The 22,180-nt window shown below is 56.5% G+C and overlaps 9 protein-coding genes across 9 annotated transcripts; 4 read left to right on the top strand and 5 right to left on the bottom strand.

The window, feature by feature from the left end:
- Nucleotides 1-293: 293 nt before the first annotated feature.
- On the bottom strand, nucleotides 294-2,158 carry BZA05DRAFT_427427 (autophagy protein Apg17-domain-containing protein; the record flags this gene model as incomplete). The annotated part of the gene is made up of 4 exons (XM_051486057.1): nucleotides 294-484; nucleotides 535-1,186; nucleotides 1,267-1,632; nucleotides 1,910-2,158. The coding sequence occupies 4 exons, from the start codon at nucleotides 2,156-2,158 to the stop codon at nucleotides 294-296; spliced, it is 1,458 nt and encodes a 485-aa protein (XP_051335452.1).
- Nucleotides 2,159-4,155: 1,997 nt separating this feature from the next.
- BZA05DRAFT_184107 (WD40-repeat-containing domain protein) lies at nucleotides 4,156-6,873 on the top strand. Its single transcript, XM_051479335.1, has 2 exons — nucleotides 4,156-4,880; nucleotides 4,967-6,873. The coding sequence occupies exons 1-2, from the start codon at nucleotides 4,380-4,382 to the stop codon at nucleotides 6,677-6,679; spliced, it is 2,214 nt and encodes a 737-aa protein (XP_051335451.1). The 5' UTR covers nucleotides 4,156-4,379; the 3' UTR covers nucleotides 6,680-6,873.
- Nucleotides 6,874-8,116: 1,243 nt separating this feature from the next.
- BZA05DRAFT_448797 (mitochondrial carrier protein-like protein) lies at nucleotides 8,117-8,968 on the bottom strand (the record flags this gene model as incomplete). Its single annotated transcript, XM_051487290.1, has 1 exon — nucleotides 8,117-8,968. One exon carries the CDS (start codon nucleotides 8,966-8,968, stop codon nucleotides 8,117-8,119), a length of 852 nt encoding a protein of 283 aa, XP_051335450.1.
- A 292-nt stretch (nucleotides 8,969-9,260) lies between these two features.
- BZA05DRAFT_410954 (uncharacterized protein) lies at nucleotides 9,261-10,780 on the bottom strand. Its single transcript, XM_051484952.1, has one exon. The coding sequence runs from the start codon at nucleotides 10,557-10,559 to the stop codon at nucleotides 9,408-9,410; it is 1,152 nt and encodes a 383-aa protein (XP_051335449.1). The 5' UTR covers nucleotides 10,560-10,780; the 3' UTR covers nucleotides 9,261-9,407.
- Nucleotides 10,781-11,290: 510 nt separating this feature from the next.
- On the bottom strand, nucleotides 11,291-13,056 carry BZA05DRAFT_343840 (uncharacterized protein; the record flags this gene model as incomplete). The annotated part of the gene is made up of 4 exons (XM_051481097.1): nucleotides 11,291-11,536; nucleotides 11,596-12,265; nucleotides 12,316-12,818; nucleotides 12,880-13,056. Coding segments are annotated over 4 exons (1,596 nt in total), but the record flags the coding sequence as incomplete, so codon positions are not given.
- Nucleotides 13,057-13,884: 828 nt separating this feature from the next.
- BZA05DRAFT_422188 (uncharacterized protein) lies at nucleotides 13,885-14,455 on the top strand (the record flags this gene model as incomplete). The annotated part of the gene is made up of 2 exons (XM_051485778.1): nucleotides 13,885-13,893; nucleotides 13,943-14,455. The coding sequence occupies 2 exons, from the start codon at nucleotides 13,885-13,887 to the stop codon at nucleotides 14,453-14,455; spliced, it is 522 nt and encodes a 173-aa protein (XP_051335447.1).
- A 201-nt stretch (nucleotides 14,456-14,656) lies between these two features.
- BZA05DRAFT_410950 (uncharacterized protein) lies at nucleotides 14,657-15,520 on the bottom strand. Its single transcript, XM_051484951.1, has 3 exons — nucleotides 15,350-15,520; nucleotides 15,183-15,265; nucleotides 14,657-15,122 (listed from the first exon to the last, which is right to left on the bottom strand). The coding sequence occupies exons 1-3, from the start codon at nucleotides 15,422-15,424 to the stop codon at nucleotides 14,780-14,782; spliced, it is 501 nt and encodes a 166-aa protein (XP_051335446.1). The 5' UTR covers nucleotides 15,425-15,520; the 3' UTR covers nucleotides 14,657-14,779.
- Nucleotides 15,521-15,542: 22 nt separating this feature from the next.
- Nucleotides 15,543-18,640, top strand: BZA05DRAFT_410947 (uncharacterized protein). Its single transcript, XM_051484950.1, has 5 exons — nucleotides 15,543-15,994; nucleotides 16,059-16,216; nucleotides 16,271-16,396; nucleotides 16,449-18,326; nucleotides 18,387-18,640. The coding sequence occupies exons 1-5, from the start codon at nucleotides 15,719-15,721 to the stop codon at nucleotides 18,451-18,453; spliced, it is 2,505 nt and encodes an 834-aa protein (XP_051335445.1). The 5' UTR covers nucleotides 15,543-15,718; the 3' UTR covers nucleotides 18,454-18,640.
- A 143-nt stretch (nucleotides 18,641-18,783) lies between these two features.
- BZA05DRAFT_379412 (LrgB-like family-domain-containing protein) lies at nucleotides 18,784-21,152 on the top strand. The gene is made up of 4 exons (XM_051481884.1): nucleotides 18,784-18,992; nucleotides 19,045-19,275; nucleotides 19,334-19,445; nucleotides 19,515-21,152. The coding sequence occupies exons 1-4, from the start codon at nucleotides 18,930-18,932 to the stop codon at nucleotides 20,735-20,737; spliced, it is 1,629 nt and encodes a 542-aa protein (XP_051335444.1). The 5' UTR covers nucleotides 18,784-18,929; the 3' UTR covers nucleotides 20,738-21,152.
- The last annotated feature ends 1,028 nt before the right edge of the window (nucleotides 21,153-22,180 follow it).

The raw sequence follows: 22,180 nt of genomic DNA, 5'->3' as shown, positions 1-22,180 counted from the left end.
GACGTGAATGGAGCGGCATGCACCTGAGCTTCAGGGGTTCGGCGGGCTTGGCTGCCCTACGTGTTTGCCCTAGGAGCATGGGTGAGCTCTCCAATACCCATTCACCCCGCCTACATACATTACATAAATTCCCACGCTCCCACGCTCCGCCTGATCCAAAAGAAAGAATAAGTAGTACAGCAAAGTAGAGTAGAGTTATCCGCAACCCATCATGACGATACACCGATGCACCTCGCAATCCCATGCCATGCAACATATTCCCATGCAACACATTACCATGCACCATATCCACCCTAAGGTACCGGCGTCCTCCTCCGCAGCGCACGTTCAATCACGTCCTTCCCCAGCTTTGGCAGCTCAGTGCCGCCCTGCAGATCCTTCTCTATGACCCAGCGTGCAGGCGGATCCCGAAAGCCGGGCCACAGATCTACAGGCAGCCATTGACCGTACTCCTCCGTGAAGATTTCGCGGTCTTGCATGTCCTCTGGCATGGTGTTAGCATGGTAAATGGCCCCGGGGGTAAGGGCGACAAACCATCGTACAGAGCCCGCAGCTTCTTCTGGGCCTCTTTAACGACGGCCTCCATCCTGACAGCAAGGCCCTTTCGCCTGCCGACTTCGACGACCATCGCATCATACGCGCCCACGAAGCCCTCATAGAACTCGCCCAGCTCCCAGAGCTCGGACAGTCTACTCTGCATATCCAACTTCAGCTCTGCTTGGCGCATTTCGAACTCCCTGAGGCCGTCCATGCAAATGGCGAGTTCTGTCTGGAACTCTTCGAACGCGGCAAACACGGCGACGGTGTCGCGCTCGAGGCGGCGCAGCTCCTCGATGCTCGACGAGATGCTGTAGTAGATCGTTTCCATCTCCGCCAGCCGCTCCTTGAGCTCGTGCACGACGTCGTCGACCTCCGCCGCGTCCCGTGAAAGGACTAGCATCAGGTCCGGATCGACGGAAGTGCCTGACTCGGTTGCTTTCAGCGCCTGCGAACACCGGTCGTAGTGTTGCGTTAGACTCTCGAGAAGCGACGCCATCGCCTCGGTGTGCTCTTCGAGCGCGTGGAGTGGGGGGTGCAGAGGCTCCGTGTGCGGGGTGGGGTCGGCGAGCGAGGAGAGCGAGCTGCTCAGTGACTGCAGGGATTCGTCGAACATGCCGATGGACGAGCTTAGGGCGTCATGGGATTCCTGATCACATTATTGTCAGGTTGGCTGGCTGGATGGATGATAAGACCAGACCGCTGGCGGCGCCCAATGAACTCACTCACCTGCACGTAGTCTATAGAGTGTCGCAGCCGCGTCTTGAGATTCTCTATACCCCCGTCCTCGACGAAATCATGTAGCGTGCGCATCCTAGCGGTAGCGATACTACTCTCACTGCCGCCGCCATAATCGCTCTCGCCCTGCTCCTTCTTGTCCCCGTCCCCATCCCCATCCTGCTCCTGCTCCTCCTGCTCCTCCTGCTCCGTCTCCTCCCTATCCCGCCGCTTCACCTTCCGTTGTTGGGGCTGTGCCTGTGCCTGTGCATTCGACGACCCAGAAACGGTAAAAGCGGGGTCGACGACCGAATTCCGCAGGAGCTCGAGCGTCTGGTTGAGCCGGATATCGGCGTTGTCGAGATCCGTCAGTGTTTTCTGGAGCCGAGCACGCAAGATGTGTTAGCATTTATACCATCGCCCCTCCCCCCACCCTCTCGCTCGTCCCTCCCTCCCACCATTTCCATCCAACCCTCTCAACCCACTCCACTCCACTCCACTCCGTCCGCCACGCCAGATATAGAACAAGGCATAGAGATATACGAAATTGCGCCGCAGCCAATGATACGAGGCATTAATATCCCCGTGTCTCCCACCCCCCCTCCTTGCGGGAACACTCGGAGCACCAGAACCACAACGTGTGAGCAAAGCGTACCTCAAACTCCTCCCTCGCGCCATCCTTCGTAGTATGTACCATACGATTGATCTGATCAGCGATGGTAAGCTGCTCCTGCAGCGCGGTGCGGAGGAAGCCGCAGCGCGACGCGACAATCGACGCCTCCTGCAGCGCGGCGCGCGCTGAGTCCACCAGTACGTGAGCGCGCGTGCACAGCGATACTGAGTTCAGCGAGCGCTTGGCGTCCAGGAACCAGGTTGTCAATGAGTCGGGTGGTGGGGGGGTCATCGCCGTAGCTGGGAGCTGGGAGCTGTGCGGCGTTTGTGGTTGAGCTGAGGCGGCGAGATATATTGGGGGCACGGTGGTCGTGGTGGACGAGTGCGTTAGAAGCTCGAGGGCGAGGACATCCGTAGGTATGCGTATGGGCGGTGCAGCTCGCAGTGGTATGGGAGGCAAGATGATATGGTGCAGTGGAGATAGCTATATCTTGTAGATACCGCGAGCTCTCGTTGACAGTTGTGGTTGTAGTCACAGCATAGCTCCAGCGCGGTTACATTTGCTCTATCTAGATACGTAGCGCTGGGCAGGGGTCAGGTCAGATCAGATCATCGGCAGCGAACGAACGAGGTCACTGGACGAGGTCACTGGACGAGCCGAGGCGGAACGGTTATGTGGAAAAAGAAGCGGGTTCGGCTGGAACTCGGCGCATTGGCTGCTTGTGAGAGAGATAGAGAGAGAGATTATCTGGGAGAGAAGATAAAGAGCTCATCGATATCTCCATCTCGCAGAAACAGCTCTGCATGATGTGAACCCATGGGCGTTGAACATTGGACACGGCCAATTCAAGGCAGCAAGGCAATGGGTCTGCTTCTGGAAGAACGGCCGGCACGGGTGGAGATAGATACCAAATCCGCACGATCTGAAACGTGTCTGACAACCTGGATGCGGACGGGTGTGTGGAGAGAATTTGCGTTTGAATCTGGAGGTCGTTTTTGTGGTGGTGGTTGTGGTGGGGGGAGGGTTTTAGGTTTTTTTTGGCTTTTTTTAGGGGCGTTTTTTTTTGCGAGTCGTGGTGATGTCGCAATTCGCCTCAGAATGGTGAATTGACGGTAAGGCCGCGAGCCAGACCACCACTCACAGAGGAGCAAAGCACTGGAGGTTTCTACGTACATATCATGTGAATTGGAAACTACAGGCGGGGAGATCCGCGGGATGGCGTTCCTTCCTGGGCCGGGAATTCGAAGTTGCCGGAGCTGGAGCACATCATCCAGAAGGCCGAGCAATGGTGCCTAAGAAAGTTGCATCGAACATAGGGCCGAAGCTCGGTGGTGTCGTCGTCGGGGTTGAAGATGACGGAAGCAGAAGCGAGGTCGGCCGGCTTACGACGGCATGGATTAGATCTAGCGCGATCGTCGTTCTGCTCCGCGTTCCATGCTCTGGAAACCTTCCGCATGCACATTATTGATGATTGCAATGTGATTATATGATACCGATGAGTGCAATCATATTATCCTTATGATACCAAGAGTACGGTAGTAATATGGCTGCTATCCAAGTGCCGTACTCACTTACAACTTCTTACTCAGTGGATGTCACCATACCCCATCGATCCTGTCGACATCGAATATCCTCCGCCCCCGAGATCACCTAAAGTGCCCCGACATGGTTGTAGCGTTCCAGCTCCGCCCGACCGCCGACTCTGCTCCATAGTATTTATACCGGTCAGTCCAGAGCCAGCCCGCCAGCCAGTCCAGCCCGTCCATCGATCTCAGCTCTCCAAACTCAATCCAGCAAATTCCCCACCTCCCCGAGCGTGCATCACCATACACCACACACCTCACACGGCACTCCACACACCATCTGCCTGAAGACTTCTGGATCCAGCAAGCCCACCAGCTCGCATTCATTTCTGGATCTAACCGCACCACTGCTGCCGCCCGTGCAGCACAGCAGCATCTGCAGTTCCCACACCTGTTTCTGCCGCCCTCGATACCTGCCTTTCGCCGCCTCTGTCCCTCTCTACCCGAAGAGGATCTACTCCTGGCGTAGGTACCGTCCATAGAGCGACACCGGGACCGAATACAAGATCTACCTTCTACCCACCTCAGCCTATTTCTGCAACATATCTACCGTTCTCCTCGTCCTCCCTCCCTCCCCTACACTCCCTGTCCTCCCATCATCTCGGCACTCTACCTCCCTCCTCCTCGAACTCCCCATACTCGACTTGGCTATACAACAGAATACAACCAACCCCAGATCGACTCCCCCGGACACATGTTGTGGCCTGCCTCGTGTCTATAACAATCGCCGAAAAGAAGAATTATTTTTTTTTACTCTTCTGCAAAGTATCCGGATCTCTTCGTCGTCCTTTGTTTCCCCGGTCAATAACCTTCGCTCGGAGTGTTTTCGGAATTGCTTTTTCGAGAAGAAAAGCAACTCTCCGGCAAAGCCAGCCAGCTCGCACCCCATCCCGTCCTCCCCTCGCGTGACGTCCAACCATCCCTCACCAATGGCGCGAAAGAACGCAATGACAAATGACACCACTGCTGCACCAGAAGTAGCTGCAGCAGCAGAAGCTCTTCCTCGCCGACGCTCGATGCGCCACAAATCCACCGTCGCTACGGCTACTACTACTACTACCACTACTACCACTACTACCCCTCTCACCGCCCCCCCATCCTCTTCAAATACCACCTGCGACCCCCGACCGAAAAAACGGAAGAGATCTTCGATATTTACCGACGCCGCGACGTCCACCACCAAGACGATGGATACCGACGAGCCGCAATTGTTTGCCGCCGCCATCTCGACCGACACCACCGAGTCGGTCAAGAAAGACGTCGGCCCTTTTCTGTCAAAGCATATCCCGCAGCAGTACGCGCCCCATGGGAAGCCGGAGACGCACAGTCACGAAGCGGGGGAGGGGAATACGAGATATTGCTATCGGCATCGGCCCGACATCAAGTGTCGGCGGCCGGCGGATGAGCCGACGATGGAGCAGCTTCAGAGTGTGGGTTTTCCCCTCAGCCGACGGTGCGGCTAAATTTTCGATGGCGGGGGCGGGGGTGTGTTTGCTGATGCGGTTTGCGATCGCAGAGTATGGATAGTCTACCGGATGCCGATCGTCAGGCCATCACTCACGTGTGGTCGTTGTTTTCCGCCGCTCCGGGCCAGATGCGAAAGATGATGCTTCAAGGCATATTACAACAGTGCTGCTTCCCGCAACTATCCTACCTATCCGGTGCGATCCGCGATCTGATACGCATCGACTTCCTGAGCACGCTGCCGCCCGAGATATCCTTCCGAATCCTATCCTACCTCGACACGGCATCGCTGTGCAAAGCGGCGCAGGTATCGCGGACGTGGAGGATGCTGGCGGATGACGATGTGGTGTGGCACAAGATGTGCGAGCAGCACATTGACCGGAAATGCGACAAGTGTGGATGGGGGCTGCCTCTGCTCGAGCGAAAACGATTACGAGCGTCGAAGCGGCAGATGGAGCTGCGAGCCAAGGAGCCTCAGATTTTCACGCATACGCACGACATCACCAATGGCGCCAGCCGCCTCAATATCCACGGCAAGCGGCCCGACAACCCCACCGACGTCGAGGCGGCGTACATGCGACCGTCATCGTCCGCCGGTACCTGCTCCCCTTCCGCGTCGAAACGGACGTGCCAGCGCGACACCGAAGCGGCGACCGAGAGCAGCAGTCCGCGCACGCAACCTTGGAAGACGGTGTTCTCGGAGCGCTACAAGGTCGAGGCCAATTGGCGGCGGGGGCGTTGCACGAAGACGGTGTTCAAGGGTCACACCGATGGCATCATGTGCCTACAATTCGACGACAAAATCCTGGCGACGGGCTCGTACGACTCGACGATAAAGATCTGGGACATTGAGACCGGGGAGGAGATTCGCACGCTGGTCGGGCACACATCGGGCGTGCGAGCGCTGCAGTTCGACGACACGAAGCTCATTTCCGGCTCGATGGACAAGTCGTTAAAGATATGGAATTACCGCACGGGAAGATGCCTGTCGACCCTTCCCGGTCACACCGACGGCGTGGTGTGTCTCCACTTCGACTCGACGCTTCTCGTTTCCGGCTCGGTCGACAAGACCATCAAAGTGTGGAACTTTGCGGACAAATCCTGCTTCGCGCTCAAGGGGCACACGGATTGGGTCAACAGCGTCCGCATCGATTCCGACTCACGCACCATCTTTTCCGCCTCGGACGACCAGACCGTCAAGATGTGGGACCTGGACACGCGCTCGTGCATCCGCACGTTCGAAGGCCACGTCGGCCACGTCCAGCAAGTAATCCCGCTCTCCCTCCCCGACTACACTCCTCCACCCTTCGACGCCGAGCACGCCTCACCACCCCTATCCCCTTCCCCGTGGTCCTACCGCGAGCCCTCGAAAAAGACTGACCGCAAGCCACCGCCGGGAATGCTCATCACCGCCGCGCTCGACAGCACGGTCAAGTTCTGGGACGTTGCATCGGGGCGCTGCTTCAAGACGCTCTTCGGCCACGTCGAGGGGGTCTGGGCCCTCGCGGCGGACACCCTCCGCGTCGTCAGTGGCGCCCAGGACTCCATGGTCAAGGTGTGGGATGTCAACACGGGGAAATCGTTGCGCACCGTCACGGGCCACGCGGGCCCCGTCACCTGCGTCGGCCTTAGCGATAGCAGAATGGTCACCGCCGGCGAGGACTGTGTCGCCCGCATGTACTGCTTCAAGAGTACCGCGGCTAGTGAGCCCGAGGAGTGTGTCGGCGTCGTGACGGAGGGGATGGTCGAGTATGAGTCGCCGTAGTGATTTTTTGGGTGCGGGTTGGGTGCAGGGGCCGTTTCAGGTGCGGGTGCTGGGTATATCGGTGTTTTTGATATTTTGATTTTGAAATTTTTGAAATTGGGCATGGGTGTAATGTACTTATCGGTGGGCGTGTGGTGTTTTTTCTTTTTTATCTTCTTCTTACCTTACCTTACTATACGGAGGGATTCATGAGATTGATGGGATGCGTGGGATGCATGGGGAGTATGCTGGGTGTATCATATCCTTTGCTGTTGTCCAGGGCTAGGCTATAAATTGGGATTGAACTGCACTGCATTGCGATAGTTGCATTGGATCAGTGTAAGATATGCTGTAGCTTACAGCTGGACATGAGATGCTACCAGTCAGCGGCGTATATCATAGTTGCATTCACTTGTCATAGGCCACGCACATTGGGTCACTCCACTGGAATTTATACACGACAAGCTGTAAGGTTGTAACAAACCCACATCTCCACTCTACGGCTAGAGAAAGTACTGCACACAGAGGGGGAAGAGGAGGAAAAGCTACAACCTTAGTGGCGGTCACTCGTATGGGCCATTTGTAGAGCCAGAACATCAACCGGCCAGTTCCGCATCATCCGCATCACTCCGCTTGCGAGTGAGATATCACGGTGGTCATCTTCGTACCGACGTATGATACCCGAACTCTAACCCACACTTTGTAGAGCCAGAAAATCGACCGGCCAATTCCGCAACATCCGCATCACTCCGGTTGCGAGTGATATCCCAGGGAGCTCACCTTCGTATCGACGTACCTACCCAACCTCTTAGTCACTCCTCCTGGATGACGGGTTCATACCTCTCCTTAAATCCAGCATGGTTGATTCTCTAGAGGAAGTAAAGGGGTTTCAAAGATGTGGGGAACCTTTCTGCGCTCAGGAGAAATATGGAAATCCGAGACAGCACTGTACCGTACTCTATTCTATTCCACATTACTCCGCCGTCCAGTATAGTCTAAGTAGTCTAGGTAGTCTACATATCGTACATTTCTCCATCTATATAATACCGTATATATCACTGCATCTAAACTTATAAAGTGAACCCGTTGTAGAGCCATCTGTAGAGCCATCTGTAGAGCCAGAACATCAACCGGCCAATTCCGCATCATCCACATCACTCCGCGTGCGAGTGAGATACTACGGAGGTCATCTTCGTATCGACGTAGCCAACCTCTGAGTCACTCCTCCTCGATGACGGGTTCATTACTCTACGATAATCCAGCTTGGTTGATTCTCAAGAGGAAATCAAGGGGTTCCTTTCTGCGCTCAGGAGAATGAGTGATCGTTCTATATCTGAAGACCCGAGACAGCACTGTACCGTACTCTATTCTATCATACATTACTCCACCGTCCGGTCTAGTCTAAGATCTAGTCTACACATTGTACATTTCTCCATCATACCGTATATCTCCCCGCATCTAAATCCTCACCTGCTCCTCCTTCCCCCTCCTCCTCTCCTCCAACCACACCTTACTCCCCTCATACACGCCCAGATACAGCCCACTGCCCAGCATGGTCCACGCAGCTCTAATCCCCGCGCCCCTCCAGAGGCCCCTCACGCCCTCCTCCCTAAGGATATCAGCGACCACGCCCCTAATCTTCGTTCCGCCGCCCGCCTCCCCAGCAGCGAGCATAATCCTCGTCTTGACGACATCGACCGGCGTCGTGACCCACGCGGCGCCGACTCCCGCACTACCAGCCGCCACCCCACTCCACACGGCGGTCTCTAGCCCCCCCGCATCCTTCGGACACCAGCGAGCCTTCAACCACTCGAACGCGGGGAACTGCAGCGCCACGTACGGCAGATTCCTAGCCACGAGGGCGACATAGCCCGTCCACAGATCCCTCGTGCGTCGTATCCCCCTAAACGCCTGCAGCACCGCGCCCACCTCCTTCCCCACCCCCTTCCCCGCCCCCGCCCCCGCCCCAGCACCCTTCTGCACAACCTGCGCATTCTGCTTCACGACCTCCGCAGGAGTCACAACCGCGCAAGCGGCGATCTCGGCGACAGACGAGGCGAGCATGTTGCTGGCGACGCGGTCGGGCGGCAGGTGCGAGCGCACGAACTCGTATGTCGTGAAGAAGACGGCGGAGCTGGGGAGCGTCGCCAGGATGACGGGGCCAAGGCCTTGGTATAAACCGCCGAATAAGGGAAGGTGCCGATGCGCCGGGGATTGGAGGCGGGTCTTGATCGTGTCCAGTGGGTAGACGAGGAGGTCGACCGTGAACGCCGCGAACGCGCCGGAGAGGAGGATGTCTGTGTGTGTCATCGTGTAGTTGGGGTGGTGTAGAAGAGGAATTGGCGGGGTTGCGATATATACGAAGGAGCGGCGTTGGGGATCACCGTGATCTATGACGTCGGGGTTGACGTCATGTAGTCGTGCATTGGGCATCACTCGCTACGGGCCCTGCAGAACACTAGAGTAGTTACAGGCTCATACGCTCCGCAGAGTTCGATTGACCTGAGGCGGATAAAACGGAACTCCAAACAGCAATTGCAATTAGTACGCTAGGTATAAACACTAATAATACTGTAGCACTCGCAATGTTAACTCCTCGGCGATCGACCTCAACTAAGTACATTGTAGACCATCAACAGCCTTGGTCAAATCCAACAATTGAAAAAATAAATCTATCAGCCGTATCTTCTATGCAAAACAAAATCAAATCATTAAAAGGCCACAAGAAATCTCTAGCTCGGCAACCCATCTACCCACCCATCACTCCCGTACGCAACCAAACAACACTATCCGGATCCTCCACCCAATTATCCCTCATCCTGCGGCCCTCTCTCGCCACCATCCACTCCTCCATGCCACCAAACCCTATATCCTCAACCCAGTCACAGCCCTCCGTGGACCTAAGCCCGAACACCGCGACGGCCAGGTTCTTCTCCCTCGCATCGTCGAGGTAATCCTGCAGCGTGAGGCCAGCATAGTGCACCTGCTCGCCGCACCACTCGGCGTACCATCCATCTTGGGGGCCCGCTCCCAACTCCCAGGGGCTATACACGATCTCCAGCTTCGAGTAGACAGCGTTCAGGACCTCGTACATGGTGAGCGGGAATAGGCGCGAGGGGATGCCCGGCAGGAAATGCGACGAGCACAGCGTCGTCTGGCGGCCGCTGGTCTCCCGCAGAGAGATCGCACTGCGGAGGTTCGAAGGCGGCACGGCCATTGCCGACCACGAGAACAGCGGGTGGAAGTGGATGGCGCCCGACTGCGAGCCGTTGACGCACGGGATGCGGAGCAGCAGCAGCGGCGCAAGAGGCGACTCGGTGCACTTGTTGGGTGTGTACACCAGCTTGAAGGTGGAGTTTGAGGTGGTCTCCTCCTCGTCGTCGGGGTCGGATTCGGAGCTGGGCCAGTCGCTCTCCGATGGGATGACGCTCGACGACGAGATGATGATCGGCGACTGGAGGCCGGTCTCGAATTCGACGTTCTCGAACTCGACGTCGCTGGAGCCTTCGGGGTCGGAGATGTTCGCCGAGACGGGGTCCGACAGCTCGGAGCTGCCGCTGGCCACGAGCGGGGGCATCTCGTCGTCGCTGTCATCGGTGATAGCGTCGTCGTCGATGCTGTCGTAGCTGCCGCCCAAGGCTAGGGCCGTCGAGCTGAGCTTGCTAAGATTGCTGGGATCGACGGTGCCGGAAACGCCGGCGAATGCGCCGAAGCCGTCGGTCTCTAGTCTGATCTCTACGGGATAGGGTATATCGTCCATGTCTGGACTGTCAATCTTGACAGTTAGGGTTAACATGCTACTTGGGGAGAAGTCGTCGGTGTCGTTGTCCGAGCTAGGCGGTGTAAGCGGAGGCTTATTGGAGCTGCTCATGCCTGCATCGGTAACTTTGGAGGGAGGCATTTCGTGATGGTAAGGAATGTTTGTTGGGTGGTGATGGTGGTTGGGGAAACAGGTAGTTGTGGTAGAGCGAGGGTGTCTGGTTGATGGGAGAGTGCGGGTGGTCGAAAAGGGTAGGGAAGGAAGGTACAGACTTGTTTGAAGAGAGGCTTGCAGCCCAACTCAGCTACATCACTCGCTCGGTGTAGGTTTGGCTCAACCTTTATCATCTCTTTTGAGATACCTGCAGATCTACGAGATCCCTTTGTTTCACAATCGAGTGAGGGCACGACATATCACTCGAGACATGTCATTCTTCGTGAACCAGAAGTCGGAGCAGTAGGCTACCCGGCCCCTTCGAGGGAGAGACCGGATCACCATTTCTGGGTATATCCTTGGTACACTCTACCTCGCATTGCCCAGGCGGTGAGCAGAAGAAGTGGGCCGCTGCGAACCGGCCGGTTGTCCAGACGGCAGACAGGATACTCGGACAGTACGTCTCGCCATTGTCTGGATAGTAATGAAGAGAAACAAGAAAATAATCTATTATCTCCCACTTTAACCCCCACCAACCCCTCCTGATCCGACAAAAGAGAATGCTTTTTCCCCCAGAAAGTAAAATACAGGAAGGAAACACCTAAGTACAAACAACAGTCGCTTTCGCTCTCACTCGTCAACTCCCCCAGCACCATCTACAGCGTCGTGTCCACGGGCTTTATGAGCCCGCCACTATCTACTAGAGCTCTTGGGTTCGTTTACGACTCGGCGGCGGTCTCCTCCTTCGGTTCCTCCTCAGACACGGCTTCGGTGGAAGTAGGAGGGGCCTCCTCCTTGTCCTCCTTCTCTTCGTTCTCCCCCTTCACCTCCTTCTCTTCTTTCACCTCTTCCTCCGCCTTCTCCTCTTCGACGGCAGGAGAGGCGGCGACGGGGGAGGCCTCAGCTTCGGCGGACTCGTCGGCCCCCTCAAGCTTGTCGATCTCCTTCTGGGCCTTGGCGATGTTCTATCGTATCACTTCGTCAGCTAACCATTTCATGATTTGTAGGTTTTCGGAGTACTAACCGCCTGGGTGACCTTGTCCTGGTTTTCTTTGTAGTACTGAAGCTTTTCCCTCAGCTTCGCGAGCACGTGGGGCAGTTCATCAGCACTAGCGGGTGTCGGCACATCAACCTTGGCCAGCTCCTCGAGCAGTCCAACGTTAAGGTTGATCTTTGTAGGCGCGGCGGGGGCAGCAGCCTCGGAGGTCTCATCGGCGGGAGCACGGGTCTTCTTGCCCTTCTTCTTCTTTCCTCCGGTGCCGACGAAGTAATCCTCCTGCACCTTGACAAGCTCCTTGCCCTGCTTTCCCTCAAAGGGCTTAACATCATGGACAGCCTTCGCCGCGAGCTCACGGGGAGCAGCCACATTCTTGGCCTTCCGGGCAGCCTCAGCAGAGCTAGGGTCAAAGAAGATGATGAGATTTTCGCAAGCGATGATCTCCTCAGCGTAAGCGGGAATCGAGGCTTTCTCGAGCTTCGCGGCCGCGACGGCACGCTTCTTCTGGAGATGGTACTCGGCTTGCTCCTTGGCTCGGCGCTCGTCGCGGATCTTGCGCGCTTCCCGTTCGTAGTTCCGGTATGCGTTACGGCTTCGGATGAAATCCCCATGGATCTGCTTGAGCGCTTGCGACTTCTCCTGGCGGATGGCCTGGAGCCGGTCACGTTCGCTCTGGAGGGCGCTGAGGTTCTCGTAGCTGGTGGATGTTAGCCCGGGAGTGCGAAAAGTGGCTGGGTGGTTATTTACGCAGAGTTCTGCTCGGCCTTGATCGCCTTGAACTCCTTGTCCAAAGCGTCGTACCTCTCGTTGAGCTCCTTCAGGACGGGATCCTGCTTCTGGTCCTTCAACTCCTTCAGTCTGGCACGGTCGGCATCGATGCTCTTCTGTGCAGTGTCCATCTCGCCAAAGGTCTTCTTCTGTCTGCTCAGGTTGTTGATCTCCTGGATTGCCTTCTTTTCATCGACAATCTTCATCATTCCGCTCTCAACATCCTTATCGAGCTTGAAGACGGCCGCCTCGAGATCGGCGAGGGTGCGGTAAGGCAGCCTATTCTTCTTCGCATTGAGCTCCTTGACGCGGGCATTGATGCTGTCCTGAAGCGTCGAGATCTGCTCCTCAGTCTTGGAGCGAGAACCCTTCTTGTCGGCAACCTGAGACCGAATGTCGGCAAGTTCGACCTTGAGCTCCTGCTGCCGCGGGTTTCTGGAGTTTCCGGATTTCGCCAGGTCGATCTTTGCCCGGACCTCGTCCTGCACCCCCCCTTTCGTCAGCTGTGTTGGGTGGATGCGATGGTGTGATGTAGGTATATACCAGCTTCGCTTGTACTTCCTCGACCGCCTTCTTGGCTACAGCCTCGGCCGCGTGGTACGCATCCTCGTCGGGGCGCTCGGGCTTGATGACGGCCTTCTTGTCGGCGGCGGCAGCACCGGCGGCGGGGGTGGAGACGGGAGAAGCGGCGGCCATGGTGAGTGACAACGTGGACTTTTGCAAAGTTAGCGAGAGCTTTGGCCGTATTATTTCGGTAGTCCGCTGAGGTTCTTAGAAGCTCACCTGGCTGGCGGGGAAGGAGATGGATGACAGACGGGGTGGCCTTGGAGAGGTGTGAGGACAGGTAAGTGTTCTAGGCAAGTGTTCTAGGTGTGCTCAAGTGCTCAACGTTGTTCCTTTCTCCACACTCAATCAGCCGAAATTTTTTGGAAGCGCCGAAAACGATTGGTCTCCTACCCGATGCGGGTTTGTGTGGGGTGTTCTGGTCCTGATTCGGTTCGGTGAAGTGACTTGGCGATTTACCGTCACCTCTGAATGGGTTTCTGAATAATGCGTGGTTCAGACTTGAGAGAATATTCCTCTTATGTAAACCTTTCCATTCATACGAAAAGTTTGTTTGTTCTCAATGCCTTGGAAATGCAGAGATAACTCTATTTCTAAGAGGCTCTAGGTACTCTAAATAGGCATGTCTGAGTGTGCTCCACCTGGGTACCTATTCTACTTCGCCTTCAAGATTGCAGAGGTGACTCGTAAGAAATTTGGTTCATGGTCTCGAGAACAATTCCCCTCGGTCAATAACAAGCTTACCTCAATGTCCACCTCGGGCAATTCCTCATGTCGAAGTGTAGTGAAGGGTTCTCGGAGTCCGGGTGTCTGCGGCTCAAACCACCAGTAACTAGCGGCGTTCATACTGGCCACATATTTGTTGCTCCCTTAGTGCAGGGTCGGCGAGACCAATGACGGAGACAGATGGTGTACTTGACCATCCATCTCCTGTTCAACTTCCGACAACCATCTCCACAACTACCACCACAACCATCCACAATCATGGCAAATGTACGCTTACCCATCCCACTCATCCTAATAGATAACTAACACCGTCCAGAAAGCCTCTAAATCCCTGGCGCGCACCAACACGCTCACCCTGCGTCGAACACACATGATCACGGCAGCGCTGCACGCGGTCTTCATCATCTACCGGCTCATCTACCTGCGCGGCTCGCTCACCAAATACCTCCTCCTCTCGGCGCCGTCGTTGCTCACGGAGTACTACCTCGACAAGCTTGGACGGCCGCGCTTCGCCGCCAACGGCGAGCTGTTTAACCCCGGCGAGGACATGGCCGCCAAGGGCGTGACCGAGTACCTGTGGGATATCGTGCACGTCACGTGGATTTGCCTGGGATTGGTCGGTGTCCTCGGAGAGTGGGCGTGGTGGGTCGGACTGGTCGTGCCCGCGTATGCCGGTTATCTCGCCTGGGGCTTGTATAAAGGCTTTGCGGGAGGGTCTGTGCCGGGGATGCCGCAGATGTCGCAGCCGCAGGAGGAGCAACAGGCGGGCGCAAGTAAGCGGCAGGCGAAGATGGAGGCGCGCGGAGGGCAGAAGGTTAGGTATCGCTAGAACATGCAGATGCTATAGAGGATTCTGTCATGATTGGAAGGGAGAGCTGGTTTACGTGTATGTACGGTATTAGATGTGTTTGTGCTAAGACGTATAATATCTTCTCACAGTTACTAGTCGGTGAAATCTGGCATGGTGAACTCACGAGCTTGAGATACTTCGAATTTCATGATTGTGTCACGATTGCCGGGTAAACCAGGTAGAAGAAAGGCTCATCACCAACAGAAGTGCCAGAACAAAAGTCCTCGCAAATGGCAGCAGCATTCAAGTAAGTACAAATACACGCTCCTCGTCGCATCAGTTCCCAACAAGTCGAGCAAGAACCTAATTCTTCCCTGCAATTCTCTGCTCTCGGCCGCCGTAGCCTCCACGGCCCGGATCATAGTCCTCACGGTAGTAATCTCTAACCTGGCCTCCGGTCGGACCACGACCGTACTGCCGTCCTTCCTTGAATCCAGGATCAAGGTCGGTACGGATGATACGTTCGTCGAGCTTGGTGCCGCCAACGTATTTCATCGCGTCCAGCGCATCCGTGTGCGTGTAGTACTCGACAAAACAGAAGCCGCAGGGAGTCTTGTTGAAGCGGTCCAGTCCCATCACCAGACGCTTGATCTCGCCGCATTTGCTGAAGAGCTCGTGTATTTGCTCTTCGGTTGTGTAGAAGGAGCTGTGCGTGTGGTTGTTAGTGAAAGTAGGCGGTGGAAGGGGGTCGAGACGGAGGAGGTACAGATTGCCAACATAGAGAGTCGCCGCGTCCTTGAGAGGGTCTTCGCGTGCGGCGGGAGCGTCGCCGGTACGCTGGCGTTTGGTCTGTGCGGACAGGAGTGCGTCAGTCGCTGTAATTGCTCATGTGAAGACAAAGAATTAATGCGACAAAGGAAGCACAGCACGAACCTCTCGCTTCTCAAAATAGCTGGACGGCGCATCCAAGTTCTGAACGGTGTTAATCTTCCTGGGAATGGTGGCCATAGCTGTGTGGGGATGTGTTGAGTGGTGAGTGAGTGAGTGTGTGGTGTTGGTTGGTTGTCGGAGAACACGCTGGTGAGAAAGAATGGTCTGTGAGATTTGGAACCAGAAACCCAACTTCCCTCACACGCGTCACCTTACCTCTAATATTCCCAAGACTTTGCCGACAACTAGCCTATAACACGACAACGACACGACTTCCCCACCACCACCACCGTCACCATCTCAACACTCGCAGTCCAATTACTACACGCAAAAAAACCGGTCGCACAACTAGTCCCGAACAAAAAACACGCGATGGCGAAGGTTGTGGAGGAACAACTTTCCTGGCTAAGCAAGCCCTCGACGGGGTACGATTTGTTTAGCACGCCCTCAACATTCACACCCTCGACCCCCTCCGATTCTACCTCCGGTGTGTCTCCAAAACGATTGATCGCGACTCGAGGCTCGGAGATCTTTGTTGGCCGCGGAAACAAGGTGCGATGTGCAGACCTTCAGGATCTCAAGGCGAGGCACCCGGGTCTCGATGTGGTCGCAGAGGAGGCGAAGAAGGTGGGACACAGGGAATACAAGGTTCGTCACGGTGAGAATGCGGGGACTGCTGTCGCTACTGCTGCTGGTATTGACCACTATCCAGGCTTTGAATATCCCGCAGATCGACTTCGAGATTAGACAACTCGAGATCAGCCAAGATGATTTGTACCTGGCGATCGTCGGAGAGAAGGAGGTGGCCGTCTGTGTGCTTCCTGGAGAGGGGTTCCTTAAACGGGATGCAGCCAGACCGGTGGTGCCACAGTGGGTTGCCTGTGTGGGAGTGCTGCGTGTAGAGCAACCGGCTGATCGATTTAGCTTCCATCGGATCGGCAGAGGCCACCACAATGTCGATACCGGCGCGAGGATAGTGCGAGTTCTGTGGCATCCTCTGAGCGTCGAGGGCGCTTCCTTGATCGTTCTGACGGCGGATGGTTATGTCCGGTATGATCCGCATCCCCGGTGATGAGCTGCACGGCTGATGATTCGGACACAGAACCTACGACTTCCTCATCGGCAACGACCTATCGTTCGAGGTACCTGACCAGTCTCTAGATCTGTACGCGCTGGGCGGCCGAAAGCGCCATGTCGGTGGTTTCGCAGCAGATTCGGACGAGATGGAGCCGGCGGCGTGTTGCTTCGGCTCGGGCGAACAGAGCTGGCGGCCACTCACGCTCTACATATTGATGCGAAGTGGTGACATGTACTCGCTCAGTCCGATTGTTCCGAGTCGCTGGGATGCTCCACAGGGTTACATTCAGAGATTATCACTCGAGATCACCGCCGAACAATCTTTCGATGAGCAGACTACGCCGGAAGCGAAAGTTACGAATCGGCATCAGACCAAGTGGATCAATGATGTCCTGAATCAGCGGCAGAATATTGTCAATGCGCAAACCTCGTTTGATACGCCGAAAGGACTCACCCCGACGTGCTTGATGAGGCCAACGGTGGTTGGGCCAACTCCAGTTCTGCAAGGCCCGTTCCTGTTCGAACCTGCACCTCCGGAACCGATGGGTGATGACCTTCCTGCTGCCTGCGACATTTTCCATCTGGAGGTGGGGCCAATCGGTGTTATTGGAATCATCTACTCGAATGGGAAGCTTGACATTTGTCTGGAAGAAGAACCGATCACGGCCAAGTGGATTGGCAAGAAGGGGATGAAGTCACTGGAGACTCAGAATCTCCCCATGATCTCACACTACGAAACCGTAAACCTCCCATTCAACGCCGGCGAGGGATCGAAACACAGCAGTTGGCCGACTTTCACGAGGGACCCGCACTCGGCGCAGATGTTGTTCGTCAATAGTATTATTGGCGTAACCCTCTTCTCGATGAAGGGCTGGCTGAGCAAGCTCGAGGCTGTTCTCGACGACCAAGAAGACGATGACTTCCTCGTGAAGACACTTCAGAAAGCACCGCGTACGCAGATTCAGGAAATCTGCGCGACTCCAGGCTTTCCGGTGGAGGGCTGCACCGTGCTCTACGAAGCCTACATCGGCTACATTATCATCGCCAAACTTCCCGACGGCTTCTCAAGCAAGGCATTCGATGAACCGGACTCCTTCTTGCCGTTCGAAGACTCGAATGATACCATTACACTACAGCCTTCCTCCCGCCGGTTCGCCGAGTACACCGAGACCTCTTTCAACTCCTCACGCTTCGGCCAATCAGAATCTTCCTTCTCGATGAGCACAAAGTCTCAGTCACAAAGGAAGTCGGCACCCCCAATTCCCGTACCACAACCACTCAATATCCTGCAGCCACCCTATAAGCCCAGCCCCAAATTCACCAAGCCTTCGAATCTTCCCGGGTTCCTCCACAGCATATCCAGAGATGCCAAAAAGCCAATCGTCTTCACAGCCGAAACCCTCAGGCACCTCGAAAACGCCCGCGACACACTCTCAACCGAGTTTTCGGCCCTCATGACCGGCGCCCAGGAGATGTACGACCGCGCAGCCGCTCAGCGACTGGAATACAGCAAGCAGCTTGAGGCGCTGCACAACATCCACGCGCGGCTATCTACCATCAAGACCCGCAACGTCAGCGAGCGAGTCGAGGCCTTCATCACCCGGCAGGAGGAGATGCAGAAGCGCGCGGACGCACTGCTGAAACGGCTCATCACCGAGAGCGAGGTCGGCTTGTCCGACGCGGAGAAGAAGTGGGCGAAGGAGGTCGACCGCATCTCGGAGCGTGTGGCGGGCGGCGATGGGCTCGGCGCTCTCGGCAGTCGTACCCTGCGCGTGGGCGACTTGGTGGAGGATTTGGTCGTCGCAGCGGATGAGGCTGTGGACAGTGAGAGTGTGCATGATCCTGTGCCCGCGGAGATCCGCGAGGGGAAGCTGGGCATGTTGATGGGTTTGCTGGAGAGAGAGTACGTATTCATTCCGTTCCGATAATCACTGATCACTACTGACTGACTGGCTGTGCGTAGGGGAGTATTGGTCGAGTCGACCAGAAAGAAACTTGAGGCACTCATTATTGAGTGCGATAGGCCGTGATTTGTATTTAGCTAATGGATATGCGTGATGGAATTTCACGTTGATGAATTGAGACGATGCACTCGTTCAGGGCATCTTATTGCCGATGGCTGGGAAGATGTATAGTAGCGTAACTTGATGCTTGATGCTCGGAGAGAGAGCATCATTTATTTTTGCATTGGCATGTCTAAACTATGGGGACCTCAAACTTAACCTTTCCGCTTGATGCTCAGTGGCACATGTCTTGACGAGGCATATTCCATGACGAACCAGGGACTGACAGGGATCATTGCCTCTTGGCTCTCGGATAACCCTTAAGCAGCCGTCGCCTCTGTCAATCTCCAGCGCTAACACATGGCCAGCGACACCCTGCGTCTGCGTCATACATCCAGACATTCCATGCGTCATCCACAACTCCCTCTCACTCGCGCACGCGACTCCTCCCACCCGCCTCGCGAACCATAAAGCAGCAGCTATACGTTCAGAGTGCCCTCACGATGTCGCAACTCATACGGCCCGACAGCGCACTAGTCGGCGACCTTGCTGCCGCGATGTCCATAGTCCGTCCCCTCCTCTCCTCCAATCTCCAGACACTGACCCCGCCGCATCCAGACGATAAAGCAGCAACTCTTCCGGCTCTGCCGGGCCTGGCTTCTCGTCCCTTTAGGGACCGTACTGACCCTCGTGGCGCTATGGGGCCTCGACAGCGTGATCCGGCTTTCGGGCGTCGCCTTCCCCGCGAGTGTGGCGGCAATGCTGCTACTCTTTCTCGGGCTGATCGCGCTCGAGCCGGTGGTGGGCGGGAGGAGGGTTAAGGCCGTGGTTGCGGTGGTGGATGTGCCCGTAAGTGACGTGCCCTCTTGAGAGTCCGGGCGACGGGAGCTGATGCGGGGGAGAATAGGCGGCGTTCGCCCTCAAGTATATCAACCTCTTCTTCGTGCCGTCGTTTGTGCTCCTCCCACTGTCGCCGAGCGTGGGCGCCGCGGAGGTGGGGAAGATTGTGGGGGTTTTCTGTAAGTTCCTTCGAGCTGGGGGATGGGTTGGGATGGTGGGATGGTGGGATGGGGGGCTGATGCGGACAGTGGTCGGCTTTGTCGTGGCTACCGCGGCGACGGTCTACATCGTCCGCGGCCTGCAAATGGTCCTGCCGAAGGCGCGGAGGGCCAGGGATGAGGATGAGGATGATGGGGGAATACAGCTCGCGGAGATGCCGGAATCGCAGACGGCGTTGCTGCCGTCGAGTACGGTGTCTATGCCGCCGGCACCACAGCCGACGGCGGAGACGCAGCGGCTGCGCGGGGTGGGACCGTTGTGCACACGATTGCCGGAGCGGCTCATCCACGGGCGGCATGTTCCTTCGCGAACGCCGTCTCCGGCACCGGCACTGGGGGTTGCAACCCCACCGCGGAGCCCACCGCCGTCGCGCGCGCAGAGGATGGCGGCGGTGGGGACTACATATTTCGACGAGATTACGTATGGGGCACTGTTTTTGGGCTCGCTGCCGGTGCTGTACAGCACCGGCTACGTCATGCCCGCGCACCTGAGCCTTACCACGCTATTCTTCCTGCTGGCGCGGCGGGTGCCTCCACAGTACCAGCGCATGCTCCACCCGGTACTCACCTGCGCCGCGCTGACGATCCTGGGCGTCTACTTGCTCTCCGCCAGCACACACACACCGTTCAAGCACGCCCTAAAGACCTACAAGACCCCGAGCACATACCTATCGCTCTTCCGCTCCACCCCCTCCCTCGCCCCCCCAGGCGCAGGCAACATCTTCGCCGCGCTCCTAGACGTCTCGATCGTCGCGCTGGCCTTGCCAATGTACAGCCACCGCAGCGCGCTGCTCTCACACCTGCCTTTGATCGTGCTGCCCACGCTCCTCCTCTCCGTCGGCAGCCTAACCCTCTACCCCCTTCTCTGCTCCACGCTCGGCATCGCGCCCGCCCGCGCGCTCGCCTTCTCCGCCCGCAGCCTGACCCTGGCACTCGCCCAGCCCGCTGTCGCAAACTTAGGCGGGGACACGCAGTTCCTCGCGGTACTGTGCATCACCTCGGGGATCTTTGGCGTGCTCGTGGGACCGCGAATATTGCGGCTGCTGGGAGTAGGGGAGGGCGAGTATGTAGTCCGAGGTGTCGCACTGGGCGCTAATGGCAGTGCTGTGGCGACCGCGTGGTTGCTACAAAGGGGAGAGCCCAGGGCCGCCGCGATGGGGAGTCTGGCTATGGTTGCGTTGGGAGTCGCGGTTGTGGTAGCTTGCGCGGTCGGGAGTGTAAGGGACGGGATCGCGGGGTTGGCGGGTGTGTAGTGGGATGTTGGGTATATAGGTGGTTGAAGCCAAGTGCTGCAGGAGGTGGGCGTAAATGACCGGTCGGTAACTACTGCATCCGCTGGTCCGGTGGCGCTCGGGGGGGGCGGGGGGGGGGGGCAAGGAAGATCTACTGCCGAGTATCATAAATAGAAGGGGATCCCGATAGAAGCAATGGAATACCGCTACCGTCATGGTTTGAAGTTTGGTTCACTAGCATAGGGCTGCACAAATAGCGGGGTGCACAAGTATATAGCGGGCTCGTGGCGGGCTTGGAGGGCTTGGAAGTTGGAGGCGCACGCCGTCACTGCACGGTATTAGTGGTGGCGGTGGATCTGCACTTGTGATGGCCGATGGCCTGTGGTTCTAATTACAATTGCGGGGAAAGACGGCGCCAAAATTCGCTTCACGACCGAGTGGTGGACTGTGGAGGTATGGGACGAAACAATCACTATCCGTCACCATCCCCTTCCGTCACGACTCCCTATCCACGACCGTACCCTGCGTTGGTTATGTCCCGTAGTACACCATATCGTACCTTACCGCAGCGTACCATGATACCGGTAGTTCCACGGCAAGCCGTCCGTCCGTCCGTTCGGCGTTGGCCTCCTTCGGCACTGGCAGCTGGCCCCCATGGGTGATAAACTATGACACCGCTCCCGATCCCGATCCGAGACACCCAGCGCTCCACCAGTTCATTTGACTTGACATCCTCACTGGTAATCACTTGACATCCTGTACGTAACCCCATCCCCACCCCCACCTCCCCCAGCCCGCTCCTCCGCGCATCTTCCCCACCCCCATACGCATCAATGGGGTGAACGAGACTACTCATCCGATCTGAGGACCAGTGGATGTCCATGTACAGAGTACCCCGCAATTCCCGCATCTCGACCAGCGTGTTTTCCCATCCCAATGGTCCCACAACTACTCCACCTATTCACCTGCCTTCCTACCTGCTCAGCTCTGCTTTGCTCTGCTTTGCTTTGATTTGCAATCCTGCTCTGCATTCAGTGATCCCATCTATTGCCGTTCGATCATGCTCTATATCCACCTACCCATCCACCTAAGGACCTGCCTATCCAGTCCAGTAACAACGACGGCGAGGCAGCGGCGGAGTATATCCGCTCCACCGAGCTCAACTTCAGGGATCACCACCAACCAACTGTCTATTAACAACTCCCGCGGTCGGCATAAAGTATGTAAGCACATATGTAAGCGCACTCAATCGCGGTATTATGTATTATTTTATCCAAATGATTCGCCTCGCCTGATCCTGTTGATTACACAACCTACATACACAACCTACATACTACCTACCTCATGTACATCTTTATTTCCAGCAAAGCATACTTACAGCCATGGCCCCCCCTCCCTTCTCCTCCCCCTATTCCGAACGAAGCGAGTGGAGCAGAGCAAGCCAATAGATAGAACAAAAGAAAA

The sequence above is a fragment of the Tricharina praecox genome (assembly GCF_024521635.1).
Source record: "Tricharina praecox strain CBS 144465 chromosome Unknown BZA05scaffold_34, whole genome shotgun sequence".
Taxonomy (NCBI): Eukaryota; Fungi; Ascomycota; class Pezizomycetes; order Pezizales; family Pyronemataceae; genus Tricharina; species Tricharina praecox.
The sequence above is the reverse complement of the archived record's forward strand: the minus strand, read 5'-3'. Positions and strand labels throughout refer to the sequence as shown.

Coding starts and splice junctions, on each gene's coding strand:
- BZA05DRAFT_184107 (XM_051479335.1), top strand. CDS start 4,380: ATGGCGCGAAAGAACGCAATGACAAATGACACCACTGCTGCACCAGAA. Junction 4,881..4,966: donor CGATGGAGCAGCTTCAGAGT/GTGGGTTTTCCC, acceptor TTGCGATCGCAG/AGTATGGATAGTCTACCGGA.
- BZA05DRAFT_410954 (XM_051484952.1), bottom strand. CDS start 10,559: ATGCCTCCCTCCAAAGTTACCGATGCAGGCATGAGCAGCTCCAATAAG.
- BZA05DRAFT_410950 (XM_051484951.1), bottom strand. CDS start 15,424: ATGGCCACCATTCCCAGGAAGATTAACACCGTTCAGAACTTGGATGCG. Junction 15,266..15,349: donor GCTATTTTGAGAAGCGAGAG/GTTCGTGCTGTG, acceptor CTGTCCGCACAG/ACCAAACGCCAGCGTACCGG. Junction 15,123..15,182: donor ACTCTCTATGTTGGCAATCT/GTACCTCCTCCG, acceptor CCACACGCACAG/CTCCTTCTACACAACCGAAG.
- BZA05DRAFT_410947 (XM_051484950.1), top strand. CDS start 15,719: ATGGCGAAGGTTGTGGAGGAACAACTTTCCTGGCTAAGCAAGCCCTCG. Junction 16,217..16,270: donor GCCAGACCGGTGGTGCCACA/GTGGGTTGCCTG, acceptor TGATCGATTTAG/CTTCCATCGGATCGGCAGAG. Junction 16,397..16,448: donor ACGGCGGATGGTTATGTCCG/GTATGATCCGCA, acceptor ATTCGGACACAG/AACCTACGACTTCCTCATCG.
- BZA05DRAFT_379412 (XM_051481884.1), top strand. CDS start 18,930: ATGTCGCAACTCATACGGCCCGACAGCGCACTAGTCGGCGACCTTGCT. Junction 19,276..19,333: donor TTGCGGTGGTGGATGTGCCC/GTAAGTGACGTG, acceptor GGGGGAGAATAG/GCGGCGTTCGCCCTCAAGTA. Junction 19,446..19,514: donor GAAGATTGTGGGGGTTTTCT/GTAAGTTCCTTC, acceptor TGATGCGGACAG/TGGTCGGCTTTGTCGTGGCT.